The following is an 18132-nucleotide window of genomic DNA, read 5'->3' as shown; positions in this document are numbered from 1 at the left end:
GCATGCCCTCGGCTGACGGCAGAGACCAGGCACTTTCCAACGGCTCTCTTGCTTGTTCGGGGACTTTCCCGGTGTTTTATATTAAGCAGCGTGGGCACAGGGGCCAACGTGCTTTGCTGATAAGCCGGGAAAAGTGAATTGGCAGATGCCTTCCCAGACAAGGCAGGAAAAGCCGCGTCTGAACAGAGCGGAGGCTGGCCCACTTCGCCGGCTGATGGCAGTGCTGAGGCTCAAAGCGTTAACGGTCTCGGGTTCAGGCACACGGCGCTCAGAGGGAGAAGAAAGCAGAGACAACCTGATGAAACTGGGGAGGCGAAGAGGGAGACGGAAAGCCTTTATCTGGGAAGGAAGCCCGGCTGCTCGGGGGAGGTCTGGTCACTTTTCAAGGCAAGAGCCACCGCACGAATTATAGCCGCCCGAGGCCACTCGCGAATGGGCCTGTTCCCCGAGCGGTGGGACACCCAGAAACACAAATCCAGCCAGGAGGACCCAGCCACTTCTTGTCACCTGCGGGTGAGAACGGAAATCCTGACCCCTCTGTGTCACCTGGAAAGCCACACGAAGCCGGGAGGACTTGACTTCTGCCCACCGGAGAACATTCTGCCGGAGTCGGCTGGTGGATTTCGTAACACGACACAAAGTCAGAGAGGCTCCGCTGGCAAACTACCATATCACAAAAGATACTTCACCACAGTTACGCGCCTCGTAGCCGAGAAACCACTGAGTGAATCATTGTCGTGAAGCTATTAACACTAATAAAACACTGGGCAGGAAAACTATGTGCTGAGTTGGGTCCTTCTTTATTGGGAAGATAAAAAGACGTTGTTAAGGCCTTGTGACACTTCTCAAATTAATGGCTGACAAAGGAATATAAGGGCATATTCCAGGACAAATGCGGTGTATAAACCACAATCATTAAGAGTTAAAAAAAAAATTTTTAATGTTGATTTAATTTTGAGAGAGAGAGTGCGAGTGGGGGAGGGGCAGAGAGGGAGGGAGACACGGAATCCGAAGCAGGCTCCAGGCTCGGAGCGGGAGGGCTCGAACTCATGAACCCTGAGATGATGACCAGAGCCGAAGTTGGACACTTAACTGACTGACCCACCCAGGTGCCCGCATAGAGTTTATCTTAAAAAAAAAAGCTTCCTATTTTTGCTTTCAGTTTGACTTCTTCCCTGCTCATAAGACTTTATGAAAGATGTGCAGAGGGTTAAGATTTTTAAGGGCTGGTAGTCAAGTTTTGTGATGAAACCTCAGTGATTACAAGCAAAAGTATTTGGAGGAGGGAAAATGTACTATTTTCTGCCCGGGTAACTGCTGAACTTGTGGACAATGGTCCCAACAGAAGCAGAGCGTTGTGGTGGGAGGACTGGTACCGGGTCAGAAGACATGGTCCTCAGTAAGAAAGACAGGGGTGACAGCGTTTAACACTGTTGTCCCTGGCAGAGTAAGTCTGAAGGTGATGTGACAGTGAGGGTCCGTAAAGCTCTCCTCAATACTGAAAATGCAGTCTTGCTACTGGAGACATGGAGTTTTCTGGAAGCACTCTGGGGTTCCTGTGGGAGCGCCCTCGGGTTCCTCTGGGAGCACCCTGGGAGCACTCTGGGGTTCCTCTGGGAGCACCCTGGGAGCACTCTGGGGTTCCTGTGGGAGCGCCCTGGGGTTCCTCTGGGAGCACCCTGGGAGCACTCTGGGGTTCCTGTGGGAACGACCTGGGGTTCCTCTGGGAGCACCCTGGGAGCACTCTGGGGTTCCTCTGGGAGCATCCTGGGAGCACTCTGGGGTTCCTCTGGGAACGCCTTGGGGTTCCTCTGGGAGCACCCTGGGAGCATTCTGGGGTTCCTGTGGGAGCGCCCTGGGGTTCCTCTGGGAGCACCCTGGGAGCACTCTGGGGTTCCTCTGGGAGCACCCTGGGAGCATTCTGGGGTTCCTGTGGGAGCACCCTGGGAGCACTCGGGTTCCTGTGGGAACGCCCTGGGGTTCCTCTGGGAGCACTCTGGGGTTCCTCTGGGAGCACCCTGGGAGCATTCTGGGGTTCCTGTGGGAGTGGCCTGGGGTTCCTCTGGGAGCACCCTGGGAGCACTCTGGGGTTCCTCTGGGAGCATCCTGGGAGCACTCTGGGGTTCCTCTGGGAACGCCTTGGGGTTCCTCTGGGAGCACCCTGGGAGCATTCTGGGGTTCCTGTGGGAGCGCCCTGGGGTTCCTCTGGGAGCACCCTGGGAGCACTCTGGGGTTCCTCTGGGAGCACTCAGCCGCAGTCCCACTCTAAAGAACAAAGAAGTCACTGTGTCGGAACCATACAGGCTGAAAGACTGCATGCTCAGCCTACGTGCTGTGGAAGATGTAACTGGGGCCTCACCAGGCACCGCATTTCTGAGCAGGGAATCAGCACCGAGGGTCGTGTCGCCAACGGGTCTGGTCTACCTGAAGGGCGGCACGCCCCAAGGCAGGAAGGCCGGACCCGGAGCGCAATCCAGAAGGGAAGGAATGTGCACATTCTGTAGCTCTCAGTGGATGAGCGAGGAGTCAGTGGGCCACACGGAGGCCAGACAACCCCACCCAACTCCGCTTCGCACTCTACGCCTTCAGATGCTCTCATGGATTGGCATCCCCGGGAGGGGAGCATCCCGGCATGATGTCCGAGAGGTGGATGGGCCATCCTAGCCACAGTAACCGCCCCAGATCGTATCTCTGAGTCTCTCGCATGTGCCCGGTGCTCCCCCCACCAATTTGTTAGAGTCCTCACATGATTTCAGGCAGGCAGGACTCTGGAGGGAGGACGGTGCCACGGCTAACAGAGACCGGGGAATCTCGGGTCTGGGAACCCCAAATTGCAGGTGATTGTGGGGATGAAGGGAGGAAATCCGAGGCCCCACGGGGCTTCAAGTGCCTGGCCCTGGGGTGCCTCCCATGTGGCAAAGCTGGAACCGGAGGCCGTATCTTCCTTCCAGCCTCAACGGTGTCCCTGGAAAGCACAGGGAAAGTCTGCAGAATGCGCTCACGGCTCACCCAAAGACAGAAGCGGAAGGAAGCAGGGAGGCTCTGTACCAGCTCAGAAATGCTATTTCCAGAAACAGAAGAGAAATGTTCTTGACTGTTGCTGGGTTGGCTACCCTCACAACCCCAAACCTCACCGCTTTTGCCACAGAGGAGAATGTCTTTGGAAACCAATCTTTTCTCTGTCTCCTCGCCCTCAACTTGCAATTTTAGCTGAATCTGTTTCTACGGCAGATGCTTAAAACACGTCAAAACTCAAAGTACTATTCTTTTCTCCCAAGTCTGAGGCTCGACCTTTTAAAACCTCTAATCAATCTTTTGGTTCATATATAAGTATCTACATTTTCTGACTCTTAAACTGTAACAGAAAGCAATCTTTAATATAAAATTTTACAGTGAAATAAGAGTAATGCTCTAAAGTCTTGCCCCCGCCCCCCGCCACCCAGCTGCCATTTTGTCCAGAGACAGGAACGACTGTGCCAGAAACAGAGGCTGGTCCAGGCTGTGCTCTGTAGTGTGGTAGCTACTGCCTGTGTGGAGCTATCTACGTTTGAATTAGTTAAAATAAAATGAAATGACAAGTCCAGTCCCCCATTTGTGTGGCATACACATCAAGGGCCCCATAACTGCACGTTGCCAGTGACCACCGCCCTGCACAGCCCAGGCTGGAAACGTGTCCATCCCTGCAGAAAATTCTACCACGTCATACAGGTGGTTGTGGGGGCCTCGTGACAAAATCATGAGAAGCAGCACAGAGAAAACCGACTTTGCTCTTTCTCTCTCTGCTACTTTGTGAGTTTTTGGCTGTTGCCTGAATGGACACAGATAGGGGACCAGATGATGAAAACTGTCATCTAATTTAAAAGGTCGCTGGGGCATCTGGGTGGCTCAGTTGGTTAAGCATCCGACTTCGGCTCAGGTCATGATCTCATGGTTCGTGGGTTCGAGCCCCACGTCAGGCTCTGTGCTGACAGCTTGGAGCCTGGAGCCTGGAGCCTGCTTCCGATTCTGTGTCTCCCTCTCTCTCTCTCTCTCTGCCCTGCTCACACTCTCTCTCTCTCTCAAAAATAAACATTAAACAATTTTTTAAAAGGCACTGTATTTCTAGAGAAGATCCTATCCCTTCATGCACATTATCAAGGCAGATGAGAACTGAAATAACAACATCTCACTGTCTACACAATATGTTTTCTGGAACCTTCCCTTTTGAAAAAATTACCACCTCAAAGTTATCTTTTGTATCCTATACATTCCAAGAGGCATAAAGGACCTACTATTAGCAAAAAAGGAAAAACACCTTAACAGGATACTTACAAGTACTTTTGAGAACAGAAAGTCATAAAGAAGGTAACACTGCATCGCACAGAGAAGAATGCTCCGGGGAAACAGCATGACCCATGGAAAGAGCAATTATATCAGCTCCATTAGGGGCTTCATAATTTTTCAGATTTTATTCCCTAAACGCCGAGTGCTGAAATATTTGTGCAGAGTCGCACAGTTCTGCTTATGTGATGGGTTCCAGTTGCCCCCGTAAGGCAGCTCGTGCCCCATAGAAACTCATTTCACATCTCATCGGTTACCAGCAGAAGCTAGGGACCCTGGCGTCTCTTTTTTCTGGGGTAAGAATACAGTCACAGAAGAGAACAAGAACAGGGATTTTCCCCTAATGAGCCTCGCTCAAGCAACCCCCGTGTCTGGAAAGGGAGCCAGCCTCTCTTCTCTTCCACGGTGCAGCCCACAGAGTGGTCACGGGGACACATTTCAAGGGTGTTTTAGGAGTCCAGGGGCAATACGCCAGGCGCCTTGGTTCTGGCTGTGCAGTGGCCGAGTGATTGATGCTGTTTGGTCCCTTGGTCCGGCGCTTGGCAGAGCGATTTTGTCTAGAGCTCTGCAGACTCCTGGATGTCAAAACACTAGGAGACGAGGTTTCAGAGATGCTGACATCTTAGACCCACTCATGTGATGGGCAGAGAACCAAGGGCTTCCCTTTCTCAATGTTAACTGTGCACAGAAATGTACAGGTAATGGCTCCCGGGTACAGAGACAAGAAGAGGAGGCGAGAAGGACCCTTCAGAGTTCTACAGTGTGAACTGTCTGGGAGGTGAGGGGTTTGGGGGCGGGGGGGGGGGCATATGTTTAACTCTGCCATTTCTGCCATAAACCATTTAAACAATGAAGCTGTACCTTCTATCTGAGCAGAGTCCAGAAGGAAATAAAGCACTCTACAGATAGATCAAGGGCCTGGACGTGAATCTTCTTCCGCGGCATGATGTCTGCGTAGACTTCGTGTCACCTGCTAGATTATTTTAACTCTGTTCTGATTACTGCATTCTGCATGGACCCTCAGGGTGTGCCTAAACATTACAAAGTTCTGAGATGCAAAGGACAACGTCCAATCTGGACTTCACCGGGTCATACAAAAATAAAACACAATGAACACAGACCGTAGCGTTCTCTGGCCATGAGGACATTATGTTCCCCCGTGAAAACTGCAGGGTGGAGTAAGAAATTCTTACGCCTAAGGAAATAGCTCTGTGTGGGTCTAAAATAATGTGTTTCCCTCCTGAGGTAAGCACGGCCATTGTGACAGCTGACTTCCTGCACTTCCCAAGTCGAAAATACCACGTATGACACAGCCATTTTCATTTAGCTCCGAGGCTGCCTCCTTCGACCTGCTATTATTGTTGTGTGGGCAGGATAAAAAAGAAACAGCTTCACAAAGCTGGACGTTTTATTTAGGGACCACCCTCGACTCCTTTGTTTGGGTGGGTACTGGGGAAAAGTAGCTCAAACAATAATGTCTAATAACAACGTCTGCTTCATTGTTTCCATTCTCAGATTCCTGCGTGATGTTTGGCATCTTCCAAGGTGCGCTTCCTTCGTGCTGCGAACCACCCTGTAAGTGGTTATCTGAGAGATTTCCTTGTCGCGTGTCACATATGTGAACGCTTGAGTCTCTACGCTTGGTGATGTGGGTCCCCACGACTGGGAGGAAACCGGGCACCGCCACGGTCAGGACCGCGAACTCCCCCCAAGCCTGCTCTTACTCTGATGCTCAGTAACGAGCCGTATGTTTAAAAGGAAAAAAGCACAGTGTCACGAGTGACAGGAACACAGACTTGGCTCTCCTTAAAGGTTTGCTCCCTCTTTTACCCTCATATTTACTTTTTGTTCATTGTTGCCTCCTTTCAGAGCTGACGCCCTGGGGAGCACCCAGCAGTAGTCAGGAAAAACTGGTATTTTTAGCAGAAAGATATTATCATAGAGAATTGAGAAGCCTCTAACTATATATGTTTTCTGCCAATTTACATTTTGCTGTCTTCACTCTGCCTAATCTTTTAAATTGTTTTTTTAAAGTCTATTTATTTTTGAGAGAGACAGAGACAGAATGCAAGTGGGTTACAGGCACAGAGAGAGGGAGACACAGAATGAGAAGCAGGCTCCAGGCTCCGAGCTGTCAGCACAGAGCCCGACACGGGGCTCGAACTCACCAGCCATGAGATCATGACCTGAGCTGAAGTCGGATGCTCAACCGACTGAGCCACCCAGGAGCCCCTACTCTGCCTAATTTTTTTAAGTTTATTTATTTACTTTGAGACCGAGAGACTGGGGCAGGGGCAGAGAGAGGGGCAGAGAGAGAATCCCAAGCATCGAACTCACGAACTGTGGGATCATGACCTGAGCTGAAATCAAGAGTCGGACGCTTAACTGACTGAGCCACCCAGGTGCACCTATCTCTGCTTAATTTTTTAATGACTTGATTGACTTCAAGTTTGGCCCTTAGAATTTTTTTTTTCAATATATGAAATTGATTGTCAAATTGGTTTCCATACAACACCCAGTGCTCATCCCAAAAGGTGCCCTCCTCAATACCCATCACCCACCCTCCCCTCCCTCCCACCCCCCATCAACCCTCAGTTTGTTCTCAGTTTTTGACAGTCTCCTATGCTTTGGCTCTCTCCCACTCTAACCTCTTTTTTTTTTTTTCCTTCCCCTCCCCCATGGGTTTCTGTTAAGTTTCTCAGGATCCACATAAGAGTGAACACATATGGTATCTGTCTTTCTCTGTATGGCTTATTTCACTTAGCATCACACTCTCCAGTTCCATCCACGTTGCTACAAAGGGCCATATTTCATTCTTTCTCATTGCCACGTAGTATTCCATTGTGTATATAAACCACAATTCCTTAGAATTTTTTTAAAGCAGCCCAGATTTTTCAGTTATGGCCTTTAGGAATACCACCATATCACTACAAGGAGGCTAGTTAAGCTGTGCCTCACGGCATCATACATTTGATTGCATAATCTACCAAGGGGGCTGTCGCCCACAGGTGGTATTATGTGATTAGGAAAAAGAGTCCCTTCTTCAGGAATGACTTAGCCCCGCCCCAAGGCACGTGGCTTGGCAAGGTTAGCACACGTATAATTTCAGCTCCCCGTCGACCCTCCGGCTGGGTGCCCTTGTGCAGTGAACAACCCCAACAACTGTGTGCACCCTGGAGACTGCATCACATTTGCAGCTGCAAAGAGCTTCCGTGTGGTAGTGTTGCAGGATTGCAACCAAGACGGTTGACGGCGACTCACCTCATGATACTTCTTCACAGTTTTCCCTGAATTGCAGGAGCAGGACTTCCAGCTGACGGTCCCACAGCCACAGTTACCGCCACAGCGCTGCACGAGGAGGCAGCGTGGAAAGAAAACCACGTTGGTCAGCTTCAGCTCCTCTCGTAAGTTGACGGAGTAATTCCTGGGGGTGCAGCTGTAGCGCTTGACCTCGTCATTGAGCCTGTCCAGGTCAACTGTAAGAGACACAGGCACCATGTGAGGCGGCAGACCGCCCTCAGCAAGCACCCTCTCAGCAGGCATTTCTGGGCAAGGGGCCGGAAGGTTCTGCCAGGACAAGACAGCCTCACTCCAGGGATCAAATCTGCCCTTGGGATCTCAGTTATCAGCCCACACACTGAAGGGGGAAAATCTAATTCTCTTTTGATCCGATCTGCCCTGCAATGATAGTAATAACAATAAATAGAATGATCAACGACAACAAAGAAGAAAACAAAAAGATTCCGGAAACTTTGGCTCAATCTTTACCTTGGTTCAAATTTCTTGGCATCTTAAAAAAATTTTTTGTCTTAACGTGTGTTTATTCTTGAGAGAGAGAGAGAGACAGAGTGCGAGTTGGGGAGGGGCAGAGAGAGAGGGAGACAGAGAATCTGAAGCAGACTCCAGGTTCCAGGCTGTCAGCACAGAGCCCGAAATGAGGCTCAAACTCACAGGCTGCGAGATCATGACCTGAGCTGAAGCTGGACGCTCAACCGACTGAGCCACCCAGGTACCCCCTTTTATTTTATTTTTTTTAAATTTTTTTTAACGTTTATTTATTTTTGAGACAGAGAGAGACAGAGCATGAACAAGGGAGGGACAGAGAGAGAGGGAGACACAGAATCTGAAACAGGCTCCAGGCTCTGAGCTGTCAGCACAGACCCCGACGTGGGGCTCGAACTCACGGACCGTGAGATCATGACCTGAGCCGAAGTTGGACGCTTAACCGACCGAGCCACCCAGGCGCCCCAAGGTACCCCCTTTTAAAAAAAATTTTTTTTTAATGTTTATTTATTTTTGAGAGAGGCAGAGACAGAGAGAGAGAGAGAGATGGAGCGTGAGTGGGGAAGGGGCATAGAGAGAGGGAGACACAGAATCCAAAGCAGCTCCAGGCTCTGAACTGTCAGCACAGAGCCCGACGTGGGGCTCGAACTCACAAGCTGTGAGATCATGACCTGAGCCGAAGTCAGATGCTTCACCAACTGAGCCACCCAGGTGCCCCATCACTGCATCTTTTTTTTAATGTAAAAAAAATTTTTTTCTGAGGAAATAAAATGAAATGTTCAGCCATCTAAGATAACTGCCTTTACCTTAAAAACAAAATAGATCCCCTCCTGATTGTAAAGAAACCACTATGTAAATATGACTTGAATTCTATCAGAGACTCATTAGGACAACCGCTGTAGTATATTTAGCTGGTAATGAAATCTTACAAAGAAGTGTAACGCAGGAAAAGGTTTTGGCTTCATTTTAACTCCAAGATCAACGAAAACATCAAAGAAAATGGCGTCTTCGGGCCGCAATGGATGCGTATTTCACACCGGATCCTGGATGGCAGTACAGCACAGTGGTTAAGGGCCGGGCTCTGCACGAACCACACTGACTGTGCATCCTGGTAGCCGGAAAGTGACCTACGTGCTGGCAGCCTCGGCTGCCACAGCACAACATTACCTATTTCACAGCAATAGTCCAAGGACTGAATCTCGTGTCCCCGGCACTCGCTTCTCCTTATTCATCCTGACTCGCTTCCCGTTTCCCTCCATCCTTCCCTTTAAAGTCAAAGGCTCAAAAGTCAAGGTTAAAAAAAAAAAGGCTCAAGCCTTTCTCCTCTATCTCTCTTTTGGTCGTGGCTCTGGGTAAATGATTGCTAAGGGGGTGTGGTTATTGGGACCTCCGTGAATTAAGAGCATCGCCCTAAATTCTCACAGTTTAGTCACGAACGTTTACTTGAATTGAAGTTCTATCACCGGGTCACGTGAGTTACAGTGAACGTCCTCAAAAATCCACGTGAGCTTCCCGGTAGGTGCTCGGCGTCCAAACCGCGGGCTGGCGGCCATGGCCGCAGCTGGCTTGGCCCAAGAAGCAGGGAGGAGGAAGTCCTCTGACCACACTGGCCCCCACACCACATCACCATGCTCCTGTCACCGGCTGGGGACGTGTGGGAGGAGTCCCACGGAGTCTGGACTCCAGCCCCCGCCCCCCCCCCCCCCCGGGGTCTTAGTCTTAAACCCCAAGGGCCTGAGGAGCAGTTCACATGCTCTCTGGGGGCAGAGGCCAAGGCTGTTGTCCAGACTACACATCAGCGGGAAACCAAAGAAGCTCACAGTGGACAGAGGGTCCCCCAAATAGCGCGAGGTCAGCTGAAATCCGGCCACGTGGCCGGGGGACCTCTCGAAGAAGGAGTTAAAGGGCACTGAGGTGCCCCAAGAGGCTTTCCACCTGGGCAAGTAGGTGCTGAGTCTCAAGGCCAGGGATCCCTCCCCCAGCTGCGGTGCGCTGAGCCCGCGGCACGGGGGGGGGGCGGGGGGCAGGGGGGCGGTGGTGAAGACATGCTGAATAATTTCCGTGCATAATTCATGGCTGTTTCTTCCTTCCTCTGTGAAGACATGTCGTAAGTTTAGCCACAATCAATCCGGATTTAAATCGAATGAACTCCGTCTTGGGAAAGGAACCATTTTATTGCTGCTGAAGCCCTGGGAATAAGTGCGAGCCAAGCAGGAAGGGTTACATAAATGCATCAGGAAGTGCGGCCATCATCCATGACAAGTGTCACCTTCGCATCAATGGTGATGCCGGCCTGGGCATCACTGTGCGGTGACCGGGGCTGACGCGGAGGGCTGCACCTGCAGCCCGCGATGGTGGGGTCTGTGTGGTCCGCCCCGGAGGAGTGAAGAGGGCCTAGTGGCGAGAGGGGGTGGAGGGTGCGGGGGCAGAGAGGGATAGGAAGTCAGCATGGGCACCGAGCCGTTGAGGGTCTGCAGCTTGGCCCCCCGCGGGTCCCCTCACACTTGAGGCCGCATTCGTGGTTCCCACGCTTTCCCAGGGAGCAGTGAGTGCGAAACTAGCATCTGAAGCTCTTCTCCCCGTCGCTCGGGTTTCTAGCACATCAAGCAGGGAGGGGGCATGACAGGTGCCGAAGGAGGAAGCCGGGGCCTGCCTGTGCCGCACTGGGGAGGCGTGGTGAGGAGCTTCAGGCCTTGCAGAATAATAACCTGGGCAATGGCACAGCAGACGCTTCCTAGCAGGATTTGGCCAAACCCCAAGGCACCCTCCACAACTCAGGGTGACGGACACGTCTGCCTTCCTCGTCTGGAAGCAAGACTCTTCATGTCCTTGGATGACCGTTTCCCCAATGGCAGTGGCAGAGTCCCCCTGTCCTGGCCACACAGGGGCTAACAGCACACTGAGGTTTATGCATCATCGGTTCGCCAACGGGACTAGAACCTGCGGCCCTGGGCGGCTGCCGTGGACTCCGGCCGCCCTGCTTCCCGGGGCGTGGAGGCCACCGCGGCCCTCAATTTAGAGCCAGCAACAAAGGTTTCTCTGGCCAGATGCCAGTAACTGCAAGGCGTGACTGCAGCCGTCCTGCGGGGTGAGGGAGCTTCTAGTCAAGGGCTGGTCAGGCTGTGCAGCTGGTAGGCAGGCAGGAGGGTGAGGGGCCAGGAAGGCTGGCGGGGGGCAGGGGGACTTCTGAGGAGGGGGCTCTGGCGTGGAGCCTCAGGGAGGCAGGGCCCGGGGACAGGCCGCCCCTTCCATTCCTGCGTCAGTCTCCACAGAGGAGCACCGAGGGCGGCCAGGATGCTCCCGGGTTCATTCAAGGGCCCCGTTAATTTCAGTCCTTTACCCTCACGTCACCTGCTGTGCATCACGTCATAATCCCGCCTTTGCCGTCCTTGGGAGTTTGGGCCCGGTCTTTTCATGGGTCTTCCACATCAGTTCGGTTTTCCAGGCTGTGTGCACAACCTGCTGGAGAGGCTGACACGTGGACACAGAGCTGCACACGTGAATCCAGCGTGGGGCACCGCACCTACGGTGGGAGCACCGTTTTCTCGCAACCCTGGCCTCACAGCCCAGGCCGGGTGCAGCGGGTCCGTGCGCGGGGATGGGTCCTGGGGCTGAGCACCGGGAGGGGAGGCGGAGGGCGCAGGCACGGTGTTCGCTCTGCACTCTGCTGAGGCTCAGGTGCGGGAGGACGGAGAGCCAGGCTGGCCTGTTGGATCCCGGCCACTGCAGCCCGAGAACCAGGCAGCGTGAACATCTCTTCACACGCACGCCTGCCGCACTCGCCATCCGTGCTATGAATTACACACCCCTCCCGGTCTCACTTCCACCGTGGAGGACACTGAGCCTCTGTCAGGTCCACAGCCGCACCCACAGTCAGTGCTGGAGCTGGACCCTGAATCCAGGCTTTTCCAAGCCTGCGGGCGCTGGGAGCCGCAGCCCGAAGATCTGAAGGGACAGGCAAAGACTACCTCCCCCCAGCCATGCTGGAGCCTCCCACTGGGGGACTGCGTGCTGGCCCAGTGACCGGGCTTCCCAGGCGCGTGGTCGATCCCGACCTGTCATTTTCAAGACGTTGCCAATGACAGACACCCGAGCATGTGCTCCGTGCCCACACACCCATTTATCAGATTCTGCTAGAAAAGTACACTGTCCTTTAGCAAACGGCAGAGAGCCTCTGTCTTCTTCAGTATTTTTAAAAAAATTTTTTTTAACGTTTATTTGTTTTTGAGACAGAGAGAGACAGAGCATGAGTGGGGGAGGGGCAGAGAGAGAGGGAGACACAGAATCTGAAACAGGCTTTAGGCTCTGAGCTGTCAGCACAGAGCCCGACGCGGGGCTCGAACTCATGAGCCGTGAGATCATGACCTGAGCCGAAGTTGGACGCTGAACCTACTGAGCCACCCAGGCGCCCCAACAGGGCCATTTTCAAAGCAAAAGTGAAGCATCTTACAGAATTTTGTTAGTGGCTACAAATTAAATCAACACCTATGTACCAGATTTTTAGGGCATTAACTTCCTAGACTTACTCTGCAAGTTCTTAGTACCTTACAAAGTGCCTGGTAGGTCACTTTTTGGAGTTGTGCCATCCATTGGTCATAGATTTCTGATGTTAAAAAATGACCATTTCAGATCCCCACTTGAAACCCCACAGCCAAGAAGAAGGGGAGTGAGTGGAGAGCGACTCATACATTGAGAAATCCCCATCTGTTTTATGGGCACGGATCAATTTAGTGTATTTGTCTTTTTAGAAATAACTGCTAAGCACCTATTGAACTAGTTTAAAAAAAATCTTTTTTACATTTATTTATTTTTGATAGACAGAGGCAGAGTACAACTGGGGGAGGAGCAGAGAGAGAGAAGGAGACACAGAATCCAAAGCAGGCTCCAGGCTCTGAGCTGTCAGCACAGAGCCCATCGCGGGGCTCGAACTCACAAACCGCAGGATCATGACCTGAGTGGAAGTCAGACGCTCAACCGACCGAGCCACCCAGGCGCCCCTCTTCTTCAGTATTTGAACAGCATAGTGAGTATCATCTCCTTCCCCGAAGTGAGGGAACCTATGTCTGTTCACAATCTTCATTTTGTCCCCACTCCTTCTTGACCTCCTTCTTGCCCCCACCTATAAGCAGTCTTAGCCATGAAAACCAATCGGAAGCCATGCAAAGAGCTGAATGGATTGATAATTATTTGCCTTCAGAGGGAACCAATGCTGGGATTGCAGAGATTCTGTCTATAGGACAGACAAAGCCAAGACGGGCACATCTTGTTTTACTGTGTCTCGCTTGATTATGCTTTGCAGATACCGTGATTTTCCACCAATTGGAGGTCTGTGGCAACCCTGAGTTGGGCAAGTCTACTGGCGCCATTGTAAACATTTATTTGTTTGTGTTTGAGAGACAGAGGGAGAGTGGGGGCAGAGAGAGGGGGAGAGAGAGAATCCCAAGCAGGCTCCACACTGTCGGAACAGAGCCCAACACGGGGCTCAATCCCATGAACCGTGACAACATGACCTGAGCCAAAATCAAGAGTCAGATGCTCAACCGACTGAACGACTCTGGCGCCCCTAACTGGCCCCATTTTTCCAGGAGCATTTGCTCACTTTATGTCTCTCTGTCACACTCTGATAATTCTTAACGGTACTTCAAACGTTTTTCACTATTATTATATTTGTTTTGGGGATCTATCATAAGTGGTTATGAGTCATAGAAAGCGCAGATGATGGTTAGTATTTTCTAGCAAGAAAGCGTATTTTAACGAAGCTATGAACACTGCCTTGTGGACACGATCCTGTGGGACACCTGACAGACTGAAGCACAGTATATAAACCAAGCTCTCACACGCACTGGGAAACCCAAGCATTCGTGTGACTTGTCCTATCGCGGTCTTTGCTTTGTGGCTGTGGACCAACCGGTCCGGAGCCGAACCTGCGGGATCTCTGCCGTAGGCCTGTATCGTGCCTCCCAGGCTGGGCAGCCATGGCAGGGTGGTGATCCGCTTGGGATAAAGTGGAGTTAGGATAAAGCTGGGTTTCCCAGGACAGGTAGTTTGGGCAGGGGACTGCGCTCTAGGAAGAAGGCTCTTCTCCCTCAGTCCACGGGGGCACAGAGCAAACGGAGGCCGGGTGGGCATCCCCAGTGCTTCACAGGAAGAGCCAGCAAGGGAACAACGAGGCTGAAACATCCACCACGAGCCACAGCGACTGATGTGGAAAAGGCACGTGTGCCTGTCTCACACTTACTCCGGCTCTCCACTGCTAATTGGAGCTTGCTGACCAACGTGAATTGAGTCACCTGCCCCGACGGGGGCGGGGCGGGGGGTGGTGGTCACCGGGCTGGGAGGACGATGGGTCAGGGCTTCCACAAAGATGGGCCAAAAGGAGAAAAGCAGGGGCACCAGGAGGAAAAGAACTAAAAGGGTCGCCGTCCCTGTGCTGACACCTCCCTCAACTGCCTCACTTGTGGCCGCACAGACGCACACGACACCATGGGACAATACGGTTTCTATTAATGCTCTCTGGCGAACCGAGCAGGAAATCCAGATGCTTACAAGTCACATGGGTCATACACAGTGGCTAGAGTCTAAAAAAAAAGAAGCAGCAGAAGAAGCTTTGCAAAGGAAACAGGCACCGAGCAAAACGGGGCCAGGAAAGTTTCTGGGTAAACAGATCCTAGAAAAGTTGACTACTTGCTGATTAGACTTCTAAGGAGTGAACTGATTTCACAGATACTTCAATCTGATGATATCTGGCTCCGATGCAGGAGACTCTCCAGATTCCTCATGATGGCCTCAGGGAAGGGAGCGAAAGGGTGCACAGAGACATCCTGCTTCTGCACAGTGTTGTTTGAGTAATCACAGTAGGGGTCGCTTCCTGAGGGCCCACTGGCTTAGACAGTCTGCTCTCACGAATCCTCACACAACTTTGCAAGGCGGTTATAATTAGAGTCATTCTGCAGGGACTTGGGGGTCTACAAGTGACCTCCCCGAGGCCCTGTTCTTAGGACATGAGCGAGAATTTTATCGCAAGTTTCCCTGACTCCCACTAAAGCATCCTCTCCTTTGTTCTATTTCTATCAAATTTGTGGTAGACAATTTTAACAATCATGAAGACAGCTTTTACTTGGTGCAAACTATGTGGTTCAGGAAGTTGAATGAAGCCATCTCTCTTTTGAGGTTACAAATTAGAAAAATAAATCCATTTTGATTTAATGTCCCCAGTATCTCTGTTTAATGTCCAGAGAGGTGGTTACAGGGGGATGTTATCTCAAGACTGATTTATCTGATTCATTGCCAGGGTCAGCCAAAAGCCTTTTGCAAGTTCCTACGCAGACATCAGATAGGCAGACAAAGAAATTTCCAAGCAATCAACGTGTGATGACTTCAGCTCGTTCTAAGCTATGTTCACGTCTTAATATATTATGAAATTATTTCCCTCATCTTAAGTCATGTTTGAAAGAGCAAAACCTGTATTTTCCTAGTCACTACACAAGAACATGATATAGAAGCAGCAACAAGTAACTAATTTAAAAATAAAAAGTATTCTGATCTACGATCTAGAAGAATTCAGAACCAATTCAAACAGTTTGATAGTAAACATATTTATTTCATTTAGTCCTCAGCTACTATGCCTGGTATTTACCTATAAATAGTTTTCAAATTAAAAAGGCAAGTGTTTTAGATCTTAGAGCTAAACAATGTCACGTAAGAAATCACAGAACTGGTATTGGAGCCTATGAGATGGGCTGATAACTGTCCCAGAGTTAGAACATCTAACCATTTAGAGGTTAGATGAAATGATGTATTTCAAACCCTGTCACTTTGAATCAATTTAGTATCAATATATTTGCTCCACTCAGTGTGGAAACAGTGATTTTTTTTTTTTTTAAAGAGGAGTGCATGTCAATTTTGGCACATGCACTAAAAAAAGGCCAACTCTTTGGGAAAGAATTTACTTCTGGTAAGTAAAACTGTAGTTCAAACCTATTAAGTTGGGGTGCCTGAACAATTATACCCGTATTCTAATGACAACCTTTAATGTTGTAACAACAGCCTTCCCCCTGGCTATCATGTCTTGGATTTTTTTCTATGACAAACACACTATCATTTGGGAAAGTCAAGTTCTCCTGGAATTAAGTAAAAACACAGATCTCTTTTACATTGTTAATCTCCATTTGTAAATGGCGTCTCAAAGCCCACTCCGGTAGAGTTTGAGACTGATCATTTCTGAATTTAAAGTCGTCCAATTTCATGCTACGAACTGGGATAAAGAGGCACTGCCCTAAAGGTAAAGGACTGTGTTTCTGTTTTGTTTTTAACCAGGCTCCACGCCCAGTGTGGGGCTTGAACTCACAACCCTGATATTAAGAGTTGCGCGCACTACCAGCTGAGCCAGCCAGGCGCCCCTAAAGGATTGTGTTTTAAAGAAATCACAGCTTTCAGTTAGGCCACAATAGTTACGACATGATTATACAGTTTGTAGAAGATCCATACAGCTGTTTACCTAACTAGGGACAAGTTTGCTATATGATTAGCATATTCGTTAGAAAAAGTAATGCAACTTGAACTTGAAACAACTTTTTTTTTTAAACTTTAAGGCAGCTTTGAGGTGAAAGTATGAGGCTGAAATTACTGGTAAAAATTGGATTTGGGAACTGCAGTTATGTATGGATTTCGATTATCCGTGCTACCGTTTTCTCCATACCCTCTAAGAAACTTAACGTTAGATATGTTAACTTGTTCTATCTTCAGACCAGAAGCTTTTACAGGCAAGTCTGAGCTTACCTATTACCCATGAGTTTTAGAAGTGTAGACAGTGAGGGGCGCCTGGGTGGCTCAGTCGGTTAAGCGTCCGACTTCGGCTCAGGTCATGATCTCGCAGTTTGTGAGTTCGAGCCCCGCGTCGGGCTCTGTGCTGACAGCTCGGAGCCTGGAGCCTGCTTCAGATTCTGTGTCTCCCTCTCTCTCTGCCCCTCCCCTGCTCACGCTTTGTCTCTCTCTGTCTCTCAATAATAAACAAACGTTAAAAAACAATGTAAAAAATGTAGACAGCGAGGTCACCAAATCCGCCTTGCAATAAACCATAGAAGCAAAGCATACAGTTTTCTACCCAATATTAACCGTTTCTACTTTATTATAACAGTTCTTCACCCAGTGTGTGCGTGCTTTATTTTACAATTATAAAACTCTGTGTTTTCTACATTCGCATTTAAGGCTCATCTTTGAGCACCTCTCTTGGGTATCAAGAGAAGTGCCCCTTTGATGAGCATAGGCAATCAGAAGAATGGAAATTCCATAGTTACCCAGAACTGATGTTTGTTTTTGCACAACATCGTTAAAAAATGATCACATCCACGAGAGGGAACGCTTTTAGGAATCCTAGCAAGTTCACTCTTTATTTGGCATCCAGTGGACCTCCCTTGTCTGTAACCATTTTTCTATTCCTGCTGTTCCTTCACCGCTCCCTTTCCTCTACACCAGAATATAAACCATTTGTATTTTTAAGTTCTCAAAGCTGAGAACGACAGCTGGAATATTAAACGGGACTTGTCTGTGTGTGTGAGAGAGATACACACAGGTGGCCCAGCATCAGTGGAATGATAAACAACCAACCGGCACATTTAGAACAGTGCACAGACAGTGGTGACTCACCAGTGTTAAGTGACAAAGCACAGATCTGCCTTCGAGCCGTTTTAAACAAGAGCTTAAGAAGTCAGACCTGAGCCAACAACGGAAAGAAATGTTTACTCTGTCAGAAATAACTGGAATGTCACCTTGAATGCTCTCGCAAGGTTCTATCAGTAACCAAAGGCATTCTTAACAAAGCCTCCTTCATCAGTCTGTGGGGTGGGTTTCTATAAACTTTGGAAATATGCTTATGCTGGATTATTAGTATCTTCAATTCACAAACATTAACTGAGCACCTAAAACGTGTCTGAGGCTATGCCAAGTACCCGACATAACGGGATGAACAATGCCTAAAACGGTGGCTCTCAACCCTGGCGGCCTCTCAGGATCAATCTCCATTGGCCTCCC

General features: G+C 50.0%; 1 protein-coding gene across 2 annotated transcripts in view; it reads right to left on the bottom strand.

The window, feature by feature from the left end:
* Positions 1-18132, bottom strand: part of PDGFD (platelet derived growth factor D) — a 222687-nt gene that overhangs the window by 5115 nt on the left and 199440 nt on the right. For both annotated transcript variants that reach the window (XM_078432672.2, XM_078432671.2), the window contains exon 6: positions 7582-7796. In XM_078432672.2, coding sequence (XP_078288798.1) covers positions 7582-7796 — 215 coding nt within the window. The remainder of the gene's footprint in view (positions 1-7581; positions 7797-18132) is intronic.

Source organism: Panthera onca, chromosome D1 (genome assembly GCF_046562875.1).
Source record: "Panthera onca isolate mPanOnc1 chromosome D1, mPanOnc1 haplotype 2, whole genome shotgun sequence".
NCBI classification, from domain to species: domain Eukaryota; kingdom Metazoa; phylum Chordata; class Mammalia; order Carnivora; family Felidae; genus Panthera; species Panthera onca.
The sequence above is the reverse complement of the archived record's forward strand: the minus strand, read 5'-3'. Positions and strand labels throughout refer to the sequence as shown.